This window comes from Labrus mixtus, chromosome 1 (assembly GCF_963584025.1).
Source record: "Labrus mixtus chromosome 1, fLabMix1.1, whole genome shotgun sequence".
In the NCBI taxonomy this organism is placed as follows: domain Eukaryota; kingdom Metazoa; phylum Chordata; class Actinopteri; order Labriformes; family Labridae; genus Labrus; species Labrus mixtus.
In genome coordinates, this window is record NC_083612.1 from 13,788,877 (window position 1) to 13,810,949 (window position 22,073).

General features: G+C 40.8%; 1 protein-coding gene across 1 annotated transcript; it reads left to right on the plus strand.

Annotated features, from left to right (window-relative positions):
* The first annotated feature begins 2,397 nt into the window (after positions 1–2,397).
* Positions 2,398–21,362, plus strand: uacab (uveal autoantigen with coiled-coil domains and ankyrin repeats b). Its single transcript, XM_061033290.1, has 19 exons — positions 2,398–3,185; positions 3,817–3,947; positions 8,349–8,437; positions 9,479–9,543; positions 11,053–11,110; positions 11,318–11,388; positions 11,644–11,750; positions 12,544–12,725; positions 13,308–13,345; positions 13,821–13,877; positions 14,143–14,250; positions 14,741–14,773; positions 15,839–15,931; positions 16,580–16,610; positions 16,714–16,763; positions 16,979–19,690; positions 19,923–20,075; positions 20,523–20,588; positions 21,065–21,362. The coding sequence occupies exons 1-19, from the start codon at positions 3,099–3,101 to the stop codon at positions 21,134–21,136; spliced, it is 4,203 nt and encodes a 1,400-aa protein (XP_060889273.1). The 5' UTR covers positions 2,398–3,098; the 3' UTR covers positions 21,137–21,362.
* The last annotated feature ends 711 nt before the right edge of the window (positions 21,363–22,073 follow it).

Consider the following 22,073-nt stretch of genomic DNA (forward strand, 5'->3'; position numbering starts at 1 on the left):
ACAAGGTTTTTAGCAGTTATTGATCTTTCTCCTTATTGTAACCATATTAAGGCTTGAATAAAAAAATGGAAATGAATCCTGACCACCATTAAATAATAGTAAAACCAGAAAACAACTGCTTTCTATAGAATAGCCATGAAACTTTCATGTATTTTTAAGGAAAAATTGGTAAATCTGGCAATTCATCTAGAACATTCTTAATGTTCTTAGCCTGTTTGCCTTGGTGCCCCCCCTACTTGTAACTTAGAAAAGCTCTGAACCCTCCAGGACCCACATGAAAAAAGTGATACATTGCTTTTTTATAGTTTTCATATATAATAATATATATATATATATATGATATAATCCTGTCATAATATGCAAACTTGTTCTAACCAAAACACCATTGCATACATTTCCCAGTAATGTTTTAATATGATTCTTTCTGATACATGCAAGCTAAACAGAGCCCCACCCCACCCCACACATACACACGAAAATAAAAAACAGGCCTTTGGAACCTAAGCACCATCACTTTCACAATTTAATATCAGCATTTCTATCAGCCTTAGTTATACTATGTGTTTGGTGGAAACTAGCAAACTTAGCATGACGACAACACCCTACACAATTATTATAGCAATCCTAGGAAAAATTCTTGTTTAAAAAGGGGGGAGGGGCAGCTAAAAGCATGGCTGTAAACTCTAACCTCTTGGGTCTATAGACCTCTAAGGGAGTCTGGCTTTTCCAGTGTTTCTGTTTGGAAAAAGAAGCAAAAGATGCACATCTGATGAACAATAACAATTATATCTCTGACATGATTTGAAAAGTGTACAAGGACACGACAATGACCTGCCAAGGGACTGCAGATGTAAACTAGCTCCAAGCTAACTTTCATAAAATGCATCAAATGGCAAGATTTATGTTTAATATTGTATATTGGTCCCTTTACAAATGAAACGGTTAAATAAAAATGTTTGTATCTGCCTTTTGAAATGAGTAAATATACAATAAAGAAACATCTGATATTTAAAGCCATTATTGCTTTTTAAAACATGGATCAAATACAGGAACATTTAAACATGTTTGATTCATTTTCAGCATCCAGATAAAATACTGCACATATTCTCAAATGCCTTAAAGCCTAAACACTCCTCTAACTAAATGCTGTTGAGCTCAGCCATTTATTCCAAACCTCAGACATATTCAGATGCCAAAAGTTGTTGTCTTTTTTTCAGCAGGGTGCAATTCCATCGTATGAAATTAAAGATGGGAGATATCTTTGCATCATATTGACGTCATGATATGAAACTAGATATCGTCATGAGTTCTGGTCGTTAACTTTCCTCCTCGTAAAGGGGGCAGGATAGTCAAGTGAATTCATCTAGACCATTTAACTTTCAAATAGCCATCACATCCATAAAATATTCTCAGTAACCTTATATTCAAAACCATGTATCTTTAAAAAGGAGTCAATAATCAAAATGATTTAAAAACATCAAGTTGTACCTGAAAACCAGTGTACTTTGTTTTATTGGTATTGACCAGTAGTTGACTCTTTCAGTGGCTCGCTTACAGCCCTATCATTAACTAGTACATTAACAGACTCCCTAACAAATACACACACACACACACACCAGAGTACCCGTGTGAGATATTTACGTGACCTATGTACAGTATGCTCTGTGGCTAGGTGCCATTTTGGCGCCTTTGTCTCTATGCAAGGCTGAGCAGCTTTCGTAAGTTGACACCTACTTCTTCATATGACATGTCATGTGGACGAGGTCTTTTTGCATGTTTGTGGATATCAGTTCTGCTCTGTTAACGCCAGTCAGGCATTGGCCTGTAACACAAGGCCACAAGAAGCTGATGCCGTGTGTAAATAAAACGGTTCCTTGGATAGCTTTCTCTGCATCTTCTTCTTGACATCTTTTAGCCAGTCAAAGTGAAAGTTCTGCAGTGTTTACAGTCTGGGGATTAGTGTAAGTGTAGTTTTGTGGGGTCGCAGTCTCAGACAGGTGGTTGTAAAAAGGCTGACTTTAACCTTGCTACCACACTGCTAGGATCAGGAGGCTTTGGAGCCACACCACTCTCTTTAGATGGATGGTTTTACAGCAGCTCTTAACCCAGTGTCCTATGAGGGTCAGAGCCAAGACCACTTCAAATGTGCAAAGCATAATCCCCCCTGACATTAATATTTTCAGATGGAGGCGAGCAGGGAGCACGGTGGGGGGTGGCAATGTAAGCAAGGTCTTTTTGGCTGGCCTTGTTTCATGCTGGCAGTGCCGATAGACACTAAAGCCATTACTCATGGTGCAGGCATGTGCAGAATGTATTCTTAGCCCCTGTCTTCCTATCAGTCACTACATAAAGGTTGGAGGGTCAAAAAATAAAGAGGTAACCAGTCTGCAGTGCTGTCTGCACCACTGCTGTTTACCGGGGAGGGGATGATATTTTAAACCTGGGAGAGCTCACATATTTACCCCGCTGAGCCTGCCGCTTGCCATTTGGTGGGGTGAAGACACTGGAGACCACTCATAAAGGACAGAAGAGGCAAAGAGAGAAGTTCCTTAGTTACTGCTCTACTGTGCAGAGAAGAAAAGGAAGAGTATCGCAACAAAAGAAGATTTTGTTTAAAAAGAAGGTTTGAGGATAAAAGCGGGAACAGAAGGGAAGACACTTGGGGGAAGCAGGAGGTAGCCAGGCTGAGCTGACTTTTCCTCCAGAGGAGGAGTTGCAGTTGCCGGCCAGGGCAGGTCCCAAGGCTGGCAGGGCTGGCCCAACTGCTTCTCCACCTCCAATCATTCCTCCTCTTCCTCCTCCTTCCTCTCCCTTTAACCGTCACTAAACTGCTGTGCAGTGATGAACTTCAAGGCAGAGCCTATGAGCAACTCAGGAATGCTTAGAAAATCCTGCCAAATGAACTTTTCTGCCTTGAGGGAAGGAAACTCCAGAGGTTGATCCTTAAGAGGACCTCCAGTGCAGTTTAGACTGTCACCCTTTTGTCTCCATCTTGTGTTGCACTCACTGGCTGAGAGCACCAAGAGACTGAGGACATTTTTTGTAAACTTTGTTTTTCTTTTCTTCTCTTTTTTTTTGTGGCTTTTTAAAACGAAATCATGGCAACCTTTTCAGTAGCACGGTGCAAGGACCAGCTGCACTCACCCAAGATGAGCCGCTGGCTGAAATGCGCCTCCATGCACTTTGTAGGTATTCTTTGTAACTTGTATCATTCATCCATAGCTTGTCTGGTGGTTACTCTATTTTTATAACAAAGTGGCAAAACAGTGTTGGAATTTTTTCTGAACCTCTTCAGGCTAACAATTATCATCCTTTTAGTGACTCATTAAGGCTCCATAATTACCTTATATTTAACATATTGTCTGTTATGTACATGTACAGTTTATGTATGGTTTAATTATTATTTTAGCATTTTATTTCTTTTAGCTTCCTGCTCATGTTCTTCCAAATGTCCTGTATTTAAATCAAAGCTGTTATAACAAGTTGTGCCCATGTGATTTGTTTAAATGTTCTTCTTTGAAATCTTTTGAATTTTCTGTTTCCATACTTGGTAGTCATCACTCTTACCCTATCTGAGGTATGTTATTGTATTAGAAAAAGAACATTTACATTGCCATTAGGTCTGTTCTGTTAGTGTCAAACATGAACTTTGTGCTTTGTGTGCGTGTGTCACTGTGGCATAAATTTGTCATACCAAAAAATGCTAATTGTTTTATAGGTTTTACTCTCTGCTGAAGAAACACCTGCTTAGCTGGACTGGAAATTTTAGGAAATACTGTCACTGTATGTCTAATGGTTTACTTTTGTATTTGTCAGAACACAGACTGGAACAAGTATGACGACCGGCTGATGAAGGCGGTGGAACGTAGTGAGGTGGACAAGGTTGCTGCTGTTCTTAGCAAAAAGGGCATCATCCCCACCAAGCTCGACGTAGAAGGACGTTCTGCGTGAGTAAACTATGACGTCCACACATCTATGTCCAGTTTGTTGATGCTGCTATTCAAAGAGTGACACCCCATTTAACAAACATATATAGAAATGAACATGTTTAAATTGTACATCGGTAATACTTCTCTGTACTGATGCACACTTAGACAGGACCTATAGATTATATGCCTTTGTAAACAAACACAAAAAATATTTCACATTATGAATTCTGAACAATTAAGTAAATAAATGGCGGTGTCGCTGGTAGCCGTTAGTGCACGCGCATCATGTACAGAGGCTTAGTCCTCGAGAGCAGGCGGCCCGGGTTCATATCCGACCTGTGGCTCCTTTACAGCATGTCGTTCCCCACTCTCTCTCTCCCCGATTTCTTACTCTTTCCACTGTCCTATCTCTAGAATAAGGACATGAAAAGCACCCCCATAATGTAATTTCTTGAGGTCACATAGTCTGTCAAGTCTCCCTGCATGACCATCCAAAAAAAAAAAAGAAAATGTTCCCATAGAAAATGATTGCTGTGTCAATCAATTATATCTCCATTTTTCTATGCAGAAATTTCCCTTCTAGTGTCCATGAAGAGGTCAGTGTGGGAGTTGGTATAAAGAATGTTTGTGGCAAGTTAAGTCATGACCACATTGTCCAGAGTCTGTTTGTTTAGTCCTGACAGGAAATGACTCCCTGCAGAGTAAGATCGTCAACATGTAGTTCCAGCTGCAGGCTATCGTCCAGATCAGTAAACAACTTAAAGACCATTCCTTATAGATAGGATTTTCAGCGGTGAACTCAGTTTTTTGGGGCTTTTGTTCTGCGAAGAGCTGGTCTTAAACCTTTTATATGGTTTTAGTTAGAAAACCATATTAAGAAGGATAATGTTGTTTAGAAATGGAAGGTGTAGGGGGGAAAAGTAGGTCAACTTCACTGAAATATGTCCAAGGAATTCTCACATGTTGCATGGTTACCAGGCAAGACCACAGATATTTCAGGTATCTCATACAGATCCTATTTGTTCCTATTAATGATCATAATGCCCTTGCCTTAAAAAGAATTGCATGAAGCTGTTTTAAAAGAGAACATACTTTGTTTTCTTCCAAAACGAAACTAGATTCCCACTGCAGCACTTTGGGAGGCCAGGCGCCCTCACTTTAATCCCACATATCTGAATAAGTCACTGTCAAAATAAACCTGAAGCACATACCGCAGACCAAAGGCTTTGTTAGAGAATATAAGTATGGAGCACCAGATCCCAGAAGCAGAGATGCTGAGTATTTTCAGCAGTGTGTGAAATTCCCTGGTGCTACCACTGCAAAGACCAATGATTGTATACATGCATACATGTAAGTAAACGGAATTAAACGCACAACTTCATAAATGCCTGGTCTCATAATAAGGTGCTAGAATTTGTCAGAACTAAATCAAGAATGATGGCAGCCATTGTACCACTGACAGACTGTTTAAGGAGGCTGTTGTACACGAACACAGTCAGCACACTTGTTGTTTAATGAGACCCTGCAGGGCTGACAGTGTAGAACTAGTTAACTATAAAATCAACACTTAACATTTATAGAAAGAGGTCATGTTTTTGCCAACTCCAGCCAAAACTAAAGTGTACCACAATCGCATGTCTGCTTATAGTTGAGCGGGCCACACACAGACCAGCACATGTCGATGGCTCTCTGACCAACAAAGGAATGCTGCATGGCTACTCCTTGTAATCATGGACCTCTGTGGGGAAACTAATTACAAACGGCTTGCCCCCTTATATAATTTGCTGTATCCTGGATTAGCATCGCTGTGTTCAGCTAATGAATTCAGCTGTAACTATTTCATTGAGGCTTCCAGCTAAGTAAACAGTTTACATCTCTGCAATGGCATTAGCCTGACCCCAGTGAGGTAAGCCAACCCATCACACCTGCTCATTCTGTGCAGTAGTGCTAGCTCGCTGACGAGGGCTTAGCAGCAGAAGTCATCCACATGACAGCAGACCACTATTCAAGGCTGTTGCTTGCTGCAGCTCGCAGCACGATACTGGCACTGACTTTGTCTGGCACATTGTTTGTCAGGATTAGCAGTAATGAATTTTCTGCTCAAGTGTCTTTCAAAGACAACAATAGCAAGCTGCGAGTTTCACAGCTACATGAGGTGGAGCTCTATCTTATTATATATTTGGAACAGACTGAAGATATTGTCTAGACAATCCTAAACAAAAACGGCGTATGTTTTTTAATACTAGAGATGTTCAGATGAAACATTTTCCTTCCTGATAATATTCTGATACTTGGTCTTAAGTGTCGGCTGGTACTGAGTATCTCTCAGGATTTAAAAAAAATCCATATTATTGTTGGGAAAATGCTGATTGCTGATGTTTTACTAGCTTTGGCTAACACTCTCTGCTACCATCACATTGTTTGTTATTATCACATTATAAATGAACTGAAACCAGTTTATATTTTGGGGGCTAATAAGTGATGGTATCAGATGGCTACAAGTACTGGCTTAATCACAAAAAAATAATTTTAGGCATAATCAGAGGCTGATGAAGAAACTGGTGTTGTACCAAAACAACTCTATTGAATACTGGGTCTGAATCCAACTTACAAGACGTCAACATTTTGTCCCGAACACTATAAAGTGTTTTGTATTATATTGACTGACAAAGACTTGCACAAGGTTGTAGAAATGATCGAAGAAAATATTGGAAACTACAGCAGCCACGATACTTTGACTGTTGTGCCTCTACAGACGCACAATATTGTATATGGCTTAGCCACCAACATTTACTCTGGGGTCTACTCTTCCCTGTCCTCCCTCTAAAAATAGCAACCCTATCCTGTAGGCTGTCAACCTGAAATCCGCCCAAGGAGCAGGTGTGGAGATGAAATGTCATAGGTGAATGTGCTCCCTTAAAGCCAGATCCATTCGTCTGCCAAAATCTACCTCTAACCATTTTACTGAAATCTATAGAATATATAACTGAACCGAGTCATTGTGCTTGCTCGTTGTCTGACGTTTTTCTGTTCTTTTAGGTTTTTCCTGTTTTTGAAGGCAGGGGTCGCTGGGTTGAGTTAGTTTACTTTATTTTAGACTATTTTATTGGAATTAAATCTATTTAAATGTAACACGTTTTGTTATTGTTGCATACAGTCATAATGTAGTTATTCAGACACGGTTTCCAGTCTTTTAGTGAAACTCCCCGTCTGAAAGTCAGTGGGGAAATCCACCACCCCAGTTCAAGTTTGCGTGTATATATTTTTGACTCTGTTCAGAAGCATTCCTTCAGTCAACCTTTGGAAAGGATTTTGGCTCATGAACTTGTAGAGTCGCATCTCTTATGTCCCCCTCATTTGGATAGCTCTGGTCTGCTTCCTGTCTCCTGTTTGCCCCGAGAGGTCAGGACCCTCCTCTGCTTCCCCGAGAACCAACATCTCCTGGCCATCAACACGGCTTTTAATACCCACGCCAGTGTTGAGGTGACAGCCTCGCTGTCTCCTTGGCAGATACCTCAGGGTTAGTGTATAAACGGGCTCAAGCAGCTTGATGGGTGACAGGCAGAGATTGGTTTACACACAAGTGCTTTGCAGACTCTGACAGCCAGCGCCGGCAGAGCTACTGTGGGTTAAATCAGAGAAGGGGAGCAGGAATGTTTCCAGTCAGAAGTGATGATTAAAGACTTGTTGGCAAACGTGTAGTGGGAAACTGCTCAATAGAGTCAGTAGATAACAAGTAAAAGTAGAACTGTTGTGCAATCTTGAAATGTTGTCATTGGCAAAACAATGTTTTTTTTTATTAGTTTTTACTTTTGTTATCAATTTAGGGTTAAAAGTTGTGCCCCTAGATTTCAACCAGTGTTTCAATGTGTAATGAACTGAAATAATATTGAGGTCAGTGATTGTGGTAGGGAGTCATATTGTGTGTTATCATTCAGGCCATTTACATTACGCAAGCCAAAAAGTGAAAGCAGAGATTAAAGCCCCTATGAAAGTTTCATTGTGATATAAAAACATTATTCATAAACTTGGAACTCTTTTCACTTTCTGTAGATGTTTATTCAGTTTGAACAGCGCCAGAGGTGATATCTTCACATCCACATAAGAAAGGGAGGAATGGAAAATAAAAAAGGACAGAAAGTTGTTTTGCAACCTCTGTTTTTTTTTGTTATCAATAGATATTACTCAAATATAAAAATGTGACGCTGGAACATTGAGAAAAGAAAATGCTGTTTTTGTAGCTTTTAATTGCCATGGAAACATCATATGCCCAGTGGTTCCATTTCCCTCTCTTTCTTTACACCCTGTCATTGTTGCACCTCCTCTAGTATGTACTGAATGCTGTTCAGTCCTTTAATCATATGCCCTCATCTCTGTTTTTCTCTCCTAACATTTTCCATATCTCGTCTTATTTTTCAGCTTTCATTTGGCTGCAACACGAGGACACCTGGAATGTCTCAATCTCATCCTGGGACACAATGTTGACATCACTGGGACTGACGCCACTGGTGAGTTAAGGTTAAATGGAAGTCGTCTGCTGGGGTTATTCTCATTATTAGTCTGGGTGTAATATATATTTAAAACATCACACAGTATCAGTATAAATAAAATAATTCAACAAGAACATGCTGTGTGCTGTATGACACCAGAGGTTTGCGTCTGTGTGTTGAGAAAATTATTGTTAATTAAAACCATCTCGCAAAATAAAATTAAATAATTCAAGGACACCAGCCCCCACATTGAACATTTTGTTCTGCAGTGAACGAATAGAAGCACTCTTTCTTTGTTGGTGGTCAATGTTTAAATTAAACACTAGCTCTTTTCAGACTGCGTTTTCACAAAAGTGCTGTAACTAAGCTCAACCATCATTACGTCCTTGGACATTCATATTGATTCTGAAACAGCGCACTATCTGTGTCTTAGTCTGTGGATTACATTGTGTTTCAGCATTGCAGAAGCATGGCACAGCTGGAGCTCCACATACACACACACACACACACAGTCAGACATGTACAAACACACAGTGCTGCCCCCTCTGGCTGGATAAGTTGATCCTGTTTCACCCCTGTAACACCTCTGTTACTACCTCCGAAGACGAGACAGGGCAAAACATCGCAGGGACGTAAATATCATGCCATGAAAGGCAGTCTGAAGAGGGCTACTGACAAAATTTCTATCAAGAGTTTGTGAATAGCTTCTATCCTCATGAAAAGTACACACTATGAATATTTATCTCATGAGTTTTAGTCTTAAAACTTAACAGAAAAAGTTTTCAGTTTCAATTGAGTTGAGAACTAAATTGTTTTGCATAAAGAGTAGATAGAAAGGCGGGGGAAAGCTGTGTGCAGTATGTCACCAGAGTCTGTGTGTAGAGAAACTGCAGCTTAAAGCAAAGTGAGCCAATTACGAACCAATTAGAACAAATAACGCACCACAGGTACACTGTCTATGTTTACAATGGGTTCAGTATTTCAAATGCAGCTTTCGGCTTTGAAAATACAGACATGCAAAATCTTGACTCTTAACAATTATTGTATTTATCCCTTCAGGTAAAAATGCTCTCCATCTGGCTTGCAGAAATGGACATTCGCTTTGTGTGCAGAAACTCTTGCAGGTAAAAGTGCAGAGATCCTCCCTTTGTTCCTCTCAAACTATCTGATGGTAACTGTGATAAACTGTGGCAGTTTACAAGATAACTTTTCATATAGTGTTAATTTCCATAGTTAAGGGTTTTTTTGGTGTTGTTGCTCCTGCTGGTTTTTGTATCCTCAAACTGCTGTACGCATGACTCACAGAGTCCCTTCCTCGTCATCTTCTAGTCGGAGCAGTTTCCTTTTCATCTCCTTTAAATAATTATGGCCAAACAGCTCTGGCAGCTGAGCCCACTTCTTATCGGTCAACAGTAGGCCCTGTTGAGTCACCATGACCTACTGGAGGATTTATGTGTTTACAATGAGGCAGCTATCTCTGCAATATTGTGGTCTCACAGCGTGTTAGCCCCCCCTCCATGGCATGGCAGTGATCTAACAGGGGTCACAGCTTTTGGCAGGAGGGTTGTCAGCTGTGTTGACAAGCCTTCCCTGCTGCAAACCTGCCGTCCATTCTGGGTGCCGTCATCACACCAGACATAGCAGCTGGACCCCAACACCCAACCCCTACAACCTCCACTAGCCCCCTCTGTCAGGTATAGGATATCCCTCCTCCAGGCACCAAGTCAGCTCCCATTGCCACTCTTTTTACCCCTCCCCCGTCTGCGCTTTGTCATTTGAGCGTGTTGCTAATTTTTGGCCCTTGTTGCTAGAGAGAGTTGGGTTTTTATAGGGGGGGGGGGGGGGGGGGGCTGAGCTCACTGGCAAGCTTACCCAGCAACACCATGCCCCTGTTAGCATTGAGTCCTCAAGGCTTTCATAGCAGGCCCTCATCACCATCCAGGTTGAACCAGCTGACTGACTGTGTAGCGATGTCACAAACATATCAGCGCGGCGCCACTTGGCCTAATATGACCTACCTTCTTGTGCAGCTCAAATTCTACTATCAACCAGTGGAAATAAATGTTTCAAGACTCCCTTTCTGTTGCAATTAAATTATAACTTTAAATTCTTACTGAAAGTAAATTTGAGGCAAGAAAGGCAGGAATTAATTATGAAATTCATCGTTGTAAAATGATTTTTTTTTCCATCTGGTTTTAGTCGATGTGAGTGTTAATGAGCTCTACACTTTTTCTAAATAATTTTGGCTTTGAATAACTGAACATTCAGGCTCAAATACTCTGCAGTGAAATCAGACTTACTTCATTATCCACTTTAAAATTTGTTCCCATTTGACCTTTTTTTCGCTCAGCTACATGGACAGTAATTTCAGAGAGTATAACACCAGAAGGAAGTGACTCAACAGCATCATCTGTCCTAGCCTATAGAGCCATGAATAATGGCACTGTGTATTTATGCTACGCTAGTTAAATCAACTTTCTCAGTGGTGGCACTTCAAAATACAATATGTTGTTGAATAGTTGATTATTTAAAAAATAAATGTATTCTAAAGGGATGAGGATTTTCGAGTTCTAGTAAAATAACGAGCTGCTCTTGAATCTGCCTTGCCAACGTGTGCATGTGATATTTTACAGCACAACTGTCCAGTTGGGAATGTGGACCTACAAGGAAGAACCGCTCTACATGATGCTGGTAAGACATGACTCTGCTGTGCTGCAGTAGTGCTGACTCTAAAATCGACCTTATCAACTTAACTTCATTTACTCCCTTCTCTACCCTCCTCTGAAGAAAACCCTTACATACTACAGAAATGTTCTATGTGTTTGTCATTGCATTAAAAGATCATCCAAAGCTTTAGATTATAGATAATGTCTACCACCCTTCTTTTTCCCTCCACAGTCATGGCCGGCTGCTCCTCCAGCGTGAAACTTCTCTGTGACAGCGGAGCGTCTGTGAATGCCAGTGATTTTGTATGAATGAAAATTCTACTACTTTCATTTCCATGTTTTTTTTCCCTCTTCCTCATGCATAGTTATTATTGTAGAAAATAAAATTGTTACCTTGTCAATCGCAATCACCTGCATGTATGATTGGTTTGAGCAGCACAAAAATATTGTCTAGACTGTATAGGTGGTTATATTATATACTATTATAGCTGTGTCTGTGGATAGATGTATCTGTGTGCCTTCTTTTATCTGTATGTCTGTTTTTTTTTTCTTCTCCAGGACGGGAGGACACCTCTGGTTCTTGCAACCCAGATGTGTCATCCACGCATCTGTCAGCTGCTGCTGGAGCGAGGGGCTGACATCACCACGAGGGACAAACAAAACAAGTGAGATATATCAACCCGTGTGGTGTTTGTCTGTGGTAGGGCTGGCTACTGTGCACTTTAATAATGCAAAATGTGTGTTATTTACAAAAGGTAGCGTTTGTGTTACGGTGCTGGTTGATGATGCAAAAAAGGTCTAGCTTATTACAATTTAGTTTTTGTTTTCTTGTAAAGACTTTACAGTGTCTTCCTGATATTCAAATTAATTCACAGAATATTCTGTGTTCTTATCAGATAAACACAATTATCATACACTAACTCTACAACATTTTAATAAACCTTTGTTGTGTTGAAGATTAATGCCAAAACAGGAAGAAAAAATGAAAATAGGACAGCATTGAAGTCTGCAACAGTAATAGAAGGTGAATGTGTACAGGACAGTTATAAACTTGCTTTTAAATATGCACTGAAGAATTAAAAAAAGCTTAATTCTGTATGTTGTTAAAAATGTGTTTACTTAAATCATTGCAAATATAAATCTAAAGGAAAGTCTTACCTTTCCACTATAAATGTAATCATAAAAGTATAATAATATTTAGTTCAACTATAGTATTGTGGCTTTATAGCAGCATTACACAAATAAATATCATTCTTTAAAATGTAATAAACAAGATAGTCAAACAACTCAACTCAGCTTCCACAGGCCTGAATTATTCAGCATCATTGAAACAAAACACAGGGCATTGTTGTTGTTTTGCTTCTCATTGTGATGTTTTTTTATAGACACAGTGTTTTTCATAACTAGTCAGTGCTCTTGTTCTTGCTCAGTTCATTAACTGTCTCTGTTGACCTTCAGAACGGCGCTGATCCTGGGCTGTGAGTTTGGCTGTAAGGATGCGGTTGAGGTGTTGCTGAAGAACGGCATTGACGTGAAGGCAGTTGACGGTTTGGGCCACGATGCATTTCACTACGCTCGCCTCAGCAAGAACCAGGAGCTTGCTGCGATAGTCAAAAGTTATCTCGACAAAGTTTCAAGAGGTGAGAGGAAAAAACAGCAACACATGCATGATAAGCACGATCGCTGTATCCTGTACAACTGATCCTATAATAAGAGACAGCCATCCTCTAAAGCCATGGTCTTGACATACACTGCTTATTTGGATGTCACATAAGTGTCTTTAGATCACGCCATTCTGTGTCAGTTTATGTGCAATAAGAAGCTATGAGTTATCCAAAGTGTGCTAACGTTAACCTGCTAACACAACGATGCAGGACTCAGGCAATTGCAGCTCGAGAAAAGGACACTTTTGTCCGCCGCTTTCGCTTAATGGTGCTTTATTATGGTGCTTTCTAATTGACAACTCCTTCATGCGAAAGCGAGTGGAGAAGGGTTGGAGGTGTGTCGCTGGAGGAGAGTGGAGGCTTGTGGAGGTGCCACAAACAGAAGTTTGTTTTGGTTTCATGCTGGTGCTCAAGGGCGACATCTACTGGATCAAAAAGTTGCACATTCTTCCTTTAAATAATGCTGCTCTGTAAACATAGCTGTTTGTGTTGAATCTTGATAACACGACGTACGAGGAAAATGAAATCTGAACTCACTGTTTCTGTCCTTCATTACAGATAAAGAAGCTGCAAAGATGGAACAGTGGAAGCGACAGGTAATCCTGCAGCATTCCGGTTGACCCCATCCATTTAAAATCACAGTAGCTTTACATATTTGTGAGGACCCTCATGTCTATGGACAGCATGATGGGTAAATTGGTCTCGTCCATTCCACTCCTTCTTTGTTAAATATGGCAAAGTTCAAGGTAAAACCACAAAGCCCTCGATGGAATTGTTAAACAACGACCTTTCTTGTCTGGCATTTAAATGCTAATACACTTTGAAGTGTGTGTCTTAAGATTCTGCCTTTTCATCCCAATGTTCCATATTTCACACATTATTTCTTGGACTTGCTGTTGATGAGTTCAGCCTTATCATATTTCTGAAACTGTTGATTTCTCCCTGGTGTTCGGATGTACATGACTGCCATCTAGTGATTCAAAAGGAGAGTTGTTCCGTACTTCTATAAAGAATATGGTATTGTTATATCTTCAAAGCAAGGTTGTTAAAAGGATCCTGTTTTATCTGCAGCATTCAGTGGAGAGATCAGAGGCTGCTGAGGCTTGTAGAAGGGATCAGATCATACATGTAAGTGCTGTATAACTTCAGCCTCCCTTGTCCAATAAAACATCCATTCACTTATTTTCTTTAATGCAACTTAATGCTTCTTTAAGCAGCTTATATGAAAGACAATTTTGCTTTAATTCCCTTCATTAAGAGTAAAAATGAATCATCACGATATCCAAATCTTTGAAGTACTGATGAACAATACATTTTTTAGCATTCAGTGACTAGATTTTTGGCTGTTTGCATATTTTCATGGTTTATGCATGAATGTTTTTTTTTTCTCCAGGATTTAGAGAGGCAGAACGAGACCATGCAGGAGAGTCTCAGAAAGTACCACCAGGAGCAGAGAGTCCTGTTAGATAAGGTCAACATGCTGCAACAACAGCTCACACAGGTAAACAAAACTGGAAGAGAACAAGAGAAAGTGACGTTGATGAAACAATGCAATACAGTAAAAAAAAAAAAAAAAACTCTGGCCATGCTTGCCCTTTACGGGCTCAATTTTGTCAGTGCACATGGTTTTCTGTCGGTTGGAAAGCAGTTCTGATTGTCCTCCAAGAGCTTTGAGTGACACATAATTATAAGAGTGGAGCTGAGTCCGTCTCTCTCGGCTTGATATCCCATAGTCCTGGGCTCCATTTACATAACAACAGTAAAGCCTTTTAGAGGAGGCTGCCTTTTAATAAAGTGCTCACAAACAGATTGGTGATTACCTTTAAAAGGCTACATTAAGTTAATATAAAAATTTCACCATTATCCAACAGGATCCATTATCTATTCACTGCGGGGGGAAAAGACATTTAGTGAATGACTTTCAGTGGCATCTTGTCAATAGTTTATTACTCAATCAACTGATTGTATTTCATCTTTCTTTTCATCGGCAGGAGAAGATTACTGTGGAAGACACTCAAAAAGAGGTATGCGTTTTTATTGTGGGCCTCTTTCAAGCAGGTCTTTAATCTGTTCCTAAGACTCTTACATTGGAAGCATATTATGTTACAGCAGTATAAAGCCTCAGTCTTAAATGAATGTGTGACCGCTGAAACCTTAAAAAAGCAAATGAAACTGGAACAAACCTGTGAGGAAGCTGCTGGTTGCTGTTTCAAAGCACATGGGTTGAAGATAAAAGTTGCACAGCCTGAAGTGCCATCAGCTATGACTTATCAGCACCAGATAACATCCTACCAAGTCCCCAAACTCAGGAATCATGGTCAAGTGCTACTGCAGCTCAAGATTTAATAGTATACAGAAAATAAACATAAAGGAATATATGTTTTTTAGAAATTGTAAAAAAATTCAGATTTTGAATTTTCAGGAAATTAAACTGAGAGATTTAATTTCCATTAAAGTAACTGATGAAAATGAAGATTACTTGTATTTCCTGTGAAACTTTTATGTTGTGGTGTCCTTGTGTTTTTTTTTTCTCCCAGTAAATGTTTCAGACACGGTTACTTTGAATGACTGGATCTGTATTTGTCAATATGGTTCAGAACCTTTAATACATATATATTCATACATATCAGAGCAACCTGGTGTGTTCTCGTTTGGATTGCCTCAGTGCTTAAGGCACTTTGAAGGATTATTTTACTCTCAGTTCCCTCCCTAAGCCCCTTTGAAGGATCTGCAGTAGTGACAGAAGTCAGGCTGCAGAGCACTGAATTATTTAGTAGGTGTTTGGTGTAAGAGTTTAAAAGACAACACATACCAGTGTATGTAATGTACAAGTGAAATATATTGTTTGAAAATCTAGATCTACAAATATTAAGATATAAATGAGTTTTTGTTTAACACGTATATTAACAATTACAGGATTTGTATTCGATTTGCTGGATCATAGAAATAAAGTTACAGTAAGAAGTCAGTACAAAATGTTTCCTGACATGAACTCCCACTAAAGGTGCTAACATCAAGTCATTGAAAGTGCCTCGTTACTCATGACTCGACCTGACCTGTGCCTTTTCCTCTTTTGTCTGTTGACCCAGAGGGAGCAGTTGAAAGTGTTACTCAGTGCCAAAGAAAGAGAGGAAGGGGCTCGAGGCTTGGAGACTGTCAAAGTCCAGCTCCGGAGCACTTTGGTCAGTCACTTAATTCTTATCAGACATGTGCTTAGAGGCTTAACCTCGGGGGAAATCAATGGATTTAGGATTTCTTAATTCCTATTCAGACTTAGAATAAATATTTGAAATGTATATATGTGTATCTTCAAGTGCCTCTCAAGCTGTGTTAAATATGTTGCTGACCAGAGAATTAAGGCTTTTTATGGAAAGTCTAAGTGAGTTCTTTATTATATGTACAGTGGTGTAGAATTTAGGAACAACTGATAAAATGCAGCCTAACACGACAGTCCAGCATGACATCCTTTGTACTAAATGTTCAGTTTTAGTGAACCTGGTTCATAGCGGCTTTGATTCAGCTGTGAAGTTTTTGAAGATGTTGTCTGTACTGGTGAACTTTTACTACTGAACATTATTCAGAGAGCCTGGTCTGTCATTAATGGGAGGATCGAAATAGAAGCACCTATCAGTACACATTATTTTATGGCAGGCTGCTGTACTTTCTCTAAACCGGATGTACCTAATGAACTATTATTATTATTATTTTTTTTTACATAAATCAATGCATTTTAGACATTAAAGTACTAACATTTAATTTAATTAATTTTAGACTAAAATGTCTTTGATCAATCATTTGTAATGTGTATGTGCATCTATGTGTCTTCACAGGGGGATTACTCCGGGCAGTCTGTTATCAAAGGTAATCTTCCATTGATCTTTGAAATGTTGAAGAAAAATCAGAAGCTCTTATCTCTGTCATCAGCAGAGGAATAGAAGCTCTAAATTCTTATTTTTTCATGCAGGTAAAGAGAACTCTTTCATCAAACAAGCTCACAGCCTGGATTCTGATCAGGTATGTTTCTAATCTGGAAAAATGTCTCACATTACAAATATCTGAATATAATAAGTGTCAAAAGAGGTGTAAAGATTAACATGCTAAAATAGTCTCCAGAACCTGGTTGGTTTTCTTGCTTGTCCTAGGTAAAAATTGTTCAGAACTCCAATGTATTCAGTCTTTTGTGACTCTTTTGGTGTGATATTCAGTGTGTTTTTCCTCTTTCTCTGCAGGCACCTCAGAAAGCTGCAATGATGCGTTCCATGTCCCGACCTCCAGAGAGGAGTCCCACTGCTGTGGCCTGGGACCTCTCTGGTGAACTGGACACACTCCGACATGAGCTCGAGGCCGTTAAGAGAAGACAACAGGCAGCAGATGAAGAGACGGCACGGCTTCAATCTGCCTTGAGCCGTAAAACCCGAGAATGCCATGAGCTGGTCCAGAGCCGAGACGCCATCCAGAAGCAGGCAGACCAGCAGGTGCAAGAGCTCGAGGACGCCTTGGGGGATGTCCAGAAGAGGATGCTGGATTCTGAGTGTAAAGTCAAGCAGCTCCAAGCCCATGTGGTCGCCGTTAAGGAACATTTGGGAGGCCAGTCGACTGAGGAACTGCGTGCCCAGCTGCAAGATATCAAAGCCAAGTATGAAGGTGCTTCAGCAGAAGTGGGCCGCGTTCGTAACCGCCTCAAACAGAGTGAGAAGGCCTTAGAAGAGTACAAGAGCAGCGAGAGCCAGCTAGCAGCCGAGGCAGAGAGGCTGAACCAAGACCTGGGAGCTCTGACTGCAGAAAGAGATGAACTAGGCGAAACCCTTTTAGAAATGGAAGACCAGCTGAAGGAGGCCCAGACTAAACATGGCAACACAGTTCCTGCTGAGAAGTTTGACAACATGAAAAACCTGCTGACCAACGCAGTCGATGAAAAAGAACGGCAGATCGCTGAGCTGAGGGAAGACTATGATCGCGTGCTGGAGGAGGTGGCTGAGCTCCATCAAAAGCTGGATGGTCCATCATCACACGGGGGATCAGGGGCGATGTCTGAGGAGCAGCAGAGGATACTGGGAGCTCTGGAAGAGCAAAATGCAACACTGAAAAGAAAACTGGTGGATTTGACTGCAAAAAGTCAGACTCTGATTCAGGAGGTGGAGGAGAGTGAAGAGGAAAGAGATATCTTGCGAGAGCAGCTGGATGAGTTTAACAGCAGGATCGGGCTCGACCTTATACCCATTAAAGATCACGATGAAGCTCGGAGGAACATGGTGACGGCTTTGGAGGACCTGGAGGACAAACTGGTGGAGGCCAGTGAACGCTACGGAAAAGCAGAGGCACAAGTCCAGCAGCTTCAGGCAGAGAGGACCTCGCTGCAGGAGAATATCAGCAGCCTCAAAATTGCTAGTGAAGAGAAGCAGACCGAGACGGATGATCTGAGATCTCAAAATGCAGACCTGATGAAGAAACTTGAAATTTTGCAGAAGAAATGTGACGATAGAGATAAAGAATGTGTACAGCTGAGCACACAGAGCCAGACTCTGAAAGAGAGCTTGGAGGGCGAGTATGTTCCCAGACAGCAGCATGAGCAGGTGAAGATGGAGTTTAGCTCCACCTTAGAGAGTGTTAAAGCTGAGATGTTGAAGTTGGAGACCAAGGGAAGAGAAAGTGGTGAAGAACTGAAGAATGTGAAAGAAAGAAACGATATGTTGAAAGAAGAGTGGGAAAAAGTCCAGTTGGAGATGAAAACAGACTATATAAGTGTTAAGGACCACAAATGTGTCCTAGATAAGTTGAATGCTGCTGTGGTGGAGGCAGAGAATAGAGCAAATGAAGCGTCTGGGATGCATGTGTCGGCTCGGGAGGAAAACATCAGACTTACCCAAGAGTTGGAGGCTCAGAAAATAGAACTTGATACCATACAGGAAGCTATTCAGTCTAAGTTTATCCCACTGACAGCAGCCGAGGAGAAAGAAAACTCCTACAGCACCCAGGTGAAGGAGTTGACAGTAAAGCTGTTGGAAATAGAAGAGAAATATAACAAAGAAAGGTCTGCTGGAGAGAGCATCAAACAGGAGAAAGAGAAACTAAAAGTTGAGATGGAATCTGTTCAACAGAGACTGGACACTGCGATAGTCACCAGTGAGAAGCACAAAGACGTGGAGGGAGAGTTCAAGGGTAAATCTGAAGAATTGACCAAGAAGTTGGTCGACTTAGAGCTGGAGTACAAGGAACTAACACGGCAGAAAGCTGATCTTCAGGAGCAGAATGCCCACTGCAACACACAGATCCAGAACCTCCAGGAGCGTCTGAAATCAGAGTTGACCCGGATTGCAACATATGACACGGAGCTTAAAGCCCTCAACGATGCCATGCAGCAAGCCCAGGCTGACTGCAAGAAAGCGAGAGAGGCTCAGCAGGAGGAGGCACAGAGGGTTTGTGCCTTACAGAAAGAGCTGCAAGAACGCCGCGGGGATCAGGCTGCTCTGCTGCTAGAACACGCAAAAGCCAATGACGCCCTGGAGGCTGAGGTTGCTAAGCTTCGGCTTGCTCTTCGAGAAGAGGAGGAGAACAACGCCCAGAGAGCCGAAGACGTATCTGCTCTGCAATCTGAGCTCCTTCAAGCCACACAGGCTCTCGAGGAGATTCACTACCCTGAAGACCAAATGAACGAGCTTAAGAAGGAGAAGCGGCAGCTGGAGGAGGAGGCTGCCAACCTGAGCAACAAGCTGCTGAGCTTAGCGGAGGCGTGTGAGGAAGCCCAACGGGGAGCCACGCGAGCAAAAGAGGGTGAGACCAGAGCCAGGACGGAGATGGAGGCCGTCCAGGAGAAGAGACACGCCATTGAGAGAGAAATCAGAGAGCTTAAAGAGAGATATGATGAGTCTCTCAGCACCATCTGTGACCTCCAGAAGAGAATTCAGACATCAGCTCAGCAGACTGAATCTAAAGACAAGAAGGTAACATGAACATGATATCACAATTCCATTTTTTAATAGATGCCGATGAGCTTAGTCATTGTTATGTTAGTTAAACTGCATCTGTTTGAGGGTTAATCTACTCCAACTCTTTAAGGAAAATGCATGTAGACTTTTAAAGACACAATTTGTTTTTTATTCCTGGGTATGACATTTTTTCTCAGAAAAATGTACGGAAATGAATACTTGCTTGTGTTTGGTGTCTCTACGTCAGATCACGGAGCTGCTGACAGATGTTGAGCGATTGAAGCAGGCACTGAATGGTCTGTCACAGCTGGCCTACACAAGCAACGTGCCCAACAAGAGACAGACGCAGCACATGGACACACTCCAAGCCCAGATCAAGAGCCTACAGCAACAGCTGGCTGTGAGTAGACACATTATTATTAACATGTCAAATATTAAATACAGAAATATATATGTACTAATTAGTCTGCTATTCAATGCAGTCATTGTTTTTCTCTGAGTGTGCATAATATCCAGCATGTTATTTCAGAGTCTAGAAAAAGTTAATGCTGCTAACTTTTGGTTTGGTTATCTCTAGATTTAGAAAAGGTGTGCACAGACGAAAGAGATTTGTATTATGGATGACTGACACATTGGTTAGTTCATACAGTGAGACATACAAACCACATGAAGTATCTGATGTGAGCAGTGATTCTACAGTGTTTGCTGTGCCTCCGTTACATGGGGGAAGAAAAAAAATCAATATCTCCATCACTGTAGCTGAAACCCGTCTGCACATATCATAACTCAAATCACATGATGGCAGATACTAGAGGACTGATATTATTTTTGTCTTCTGCTCCTAAAGGATGCTGAGAGGCAACACAGGGAGGTGGTTTCAATTTATCGAACTCATCTTCTGAGTGCTGCACAGGTAAGTTCATCCTAGAAACCTCTCTTAAAAGACTGATTTGTCTGACCTTCCTGAGCTTTAACATGTTTGACGAGGAAAGTCTGTCTGATCCCCCCCAATTGTTTTTTTCTTCAAATAGTTGAGTTTAAACTCTTTCATAGCAGAGTTGATAAACATTTATTGAACTGTTAGCCTTTAAAATATTTTGTTTTTGTTTTTGTTTTTTAAATACACACTTGAAAGACTAGTCCGTAATCTGCTTAAAAACATTCATGTGAACCCAAATGTGTTTGGTCTTTTGTCATTAAGCATTTTCATCTAGTAATGAACAATCCCTGTGTCACACCTGATCCAAGCATCACTTCTTAAAGCCTTTCTTCAGCTTTATTAATGACTCATTAAAGATGTTTCGGCATCAACAGCTGCAGCACATCATAAGTTAGATTTATATAACAACAGAGTGACTGAACCTCATTCTGACCATTCTTCTCTCATAGGGTCATATGGACGAGGATGTCCAGGCCGCCTTACTGCAGATCATCCGCATGAGACAGGAGTTTGTCTGTTAAAGCTTTCGCCCAACAAAACAAAACGCTACCTGCTGACTCCAACCGTCATTTTCACTTCTTCCACTGCAGATGGTCCCTGCTGTGGCCCCCATGGGTGTCCAGTTTGTGTGTGTGTGCGTGGGTGCGTGCGTGCGTGTGTGTGTTTGTGCGTGTGTGTGTTTGTGCCTCAGTAAATGTCTCCAATCAGGCTGCTCTGAAACTCATCTCCTTTAATGTAGAATGGCTCATCTTTGCTACCTGGATTCCAAATCTATGTGTTGTAGTTGAAAGTGAATACCTGTAGATCATAATTACACAGTCCAGTCTATGCATAAATCATAAATGCACGTATCAATGTATCAGTGTATCAATGAAAGTATCAGTCTGACCTCTAAACCTGTTTAATAAACTTCAAGGGAGAAGGAACATTTCTATTGCAAAGCATTAAGTGAAGATGCTGTTCCTTACATTTCTGAACAATTATATCTATGCATTTAAAACCCCCCTGTACTCACTGACATGTGATCTGATGAATTGTAGGTCCTTGTCATGGATTAGTTACACCTTTCATTAAATTCAAATTCAATTAAAAAGGCTTTCTGATGATATAATAGTAAGTAAAAAAGAAAAGAAAAAAGTGGATAACTTCTTCAGTTTTGATGTATATTTCCTGCTGTATTTGTATTTTCTAAAGCAGTGCCTCCTTGTTGAGCTGCAGGGACAGTATAGTTACAAAAAGAGTGAATTTTGTACTAAACAGACTGTAGCATAGTGGGGAAAACATACATTTCAGATAATTTTGCAGTGGATTATCTTAGAGATTGTGGACTGAAGCTTTTGTCCCTCATCACTTAGACTAAAGACGTATAAGGAAGGCACCTTTTAATGCCTAGTTTGAAGAACAGGGGGATTATAACACACTAAACCTGTTCAATGAGATCATTGTTGTAGAACAGAC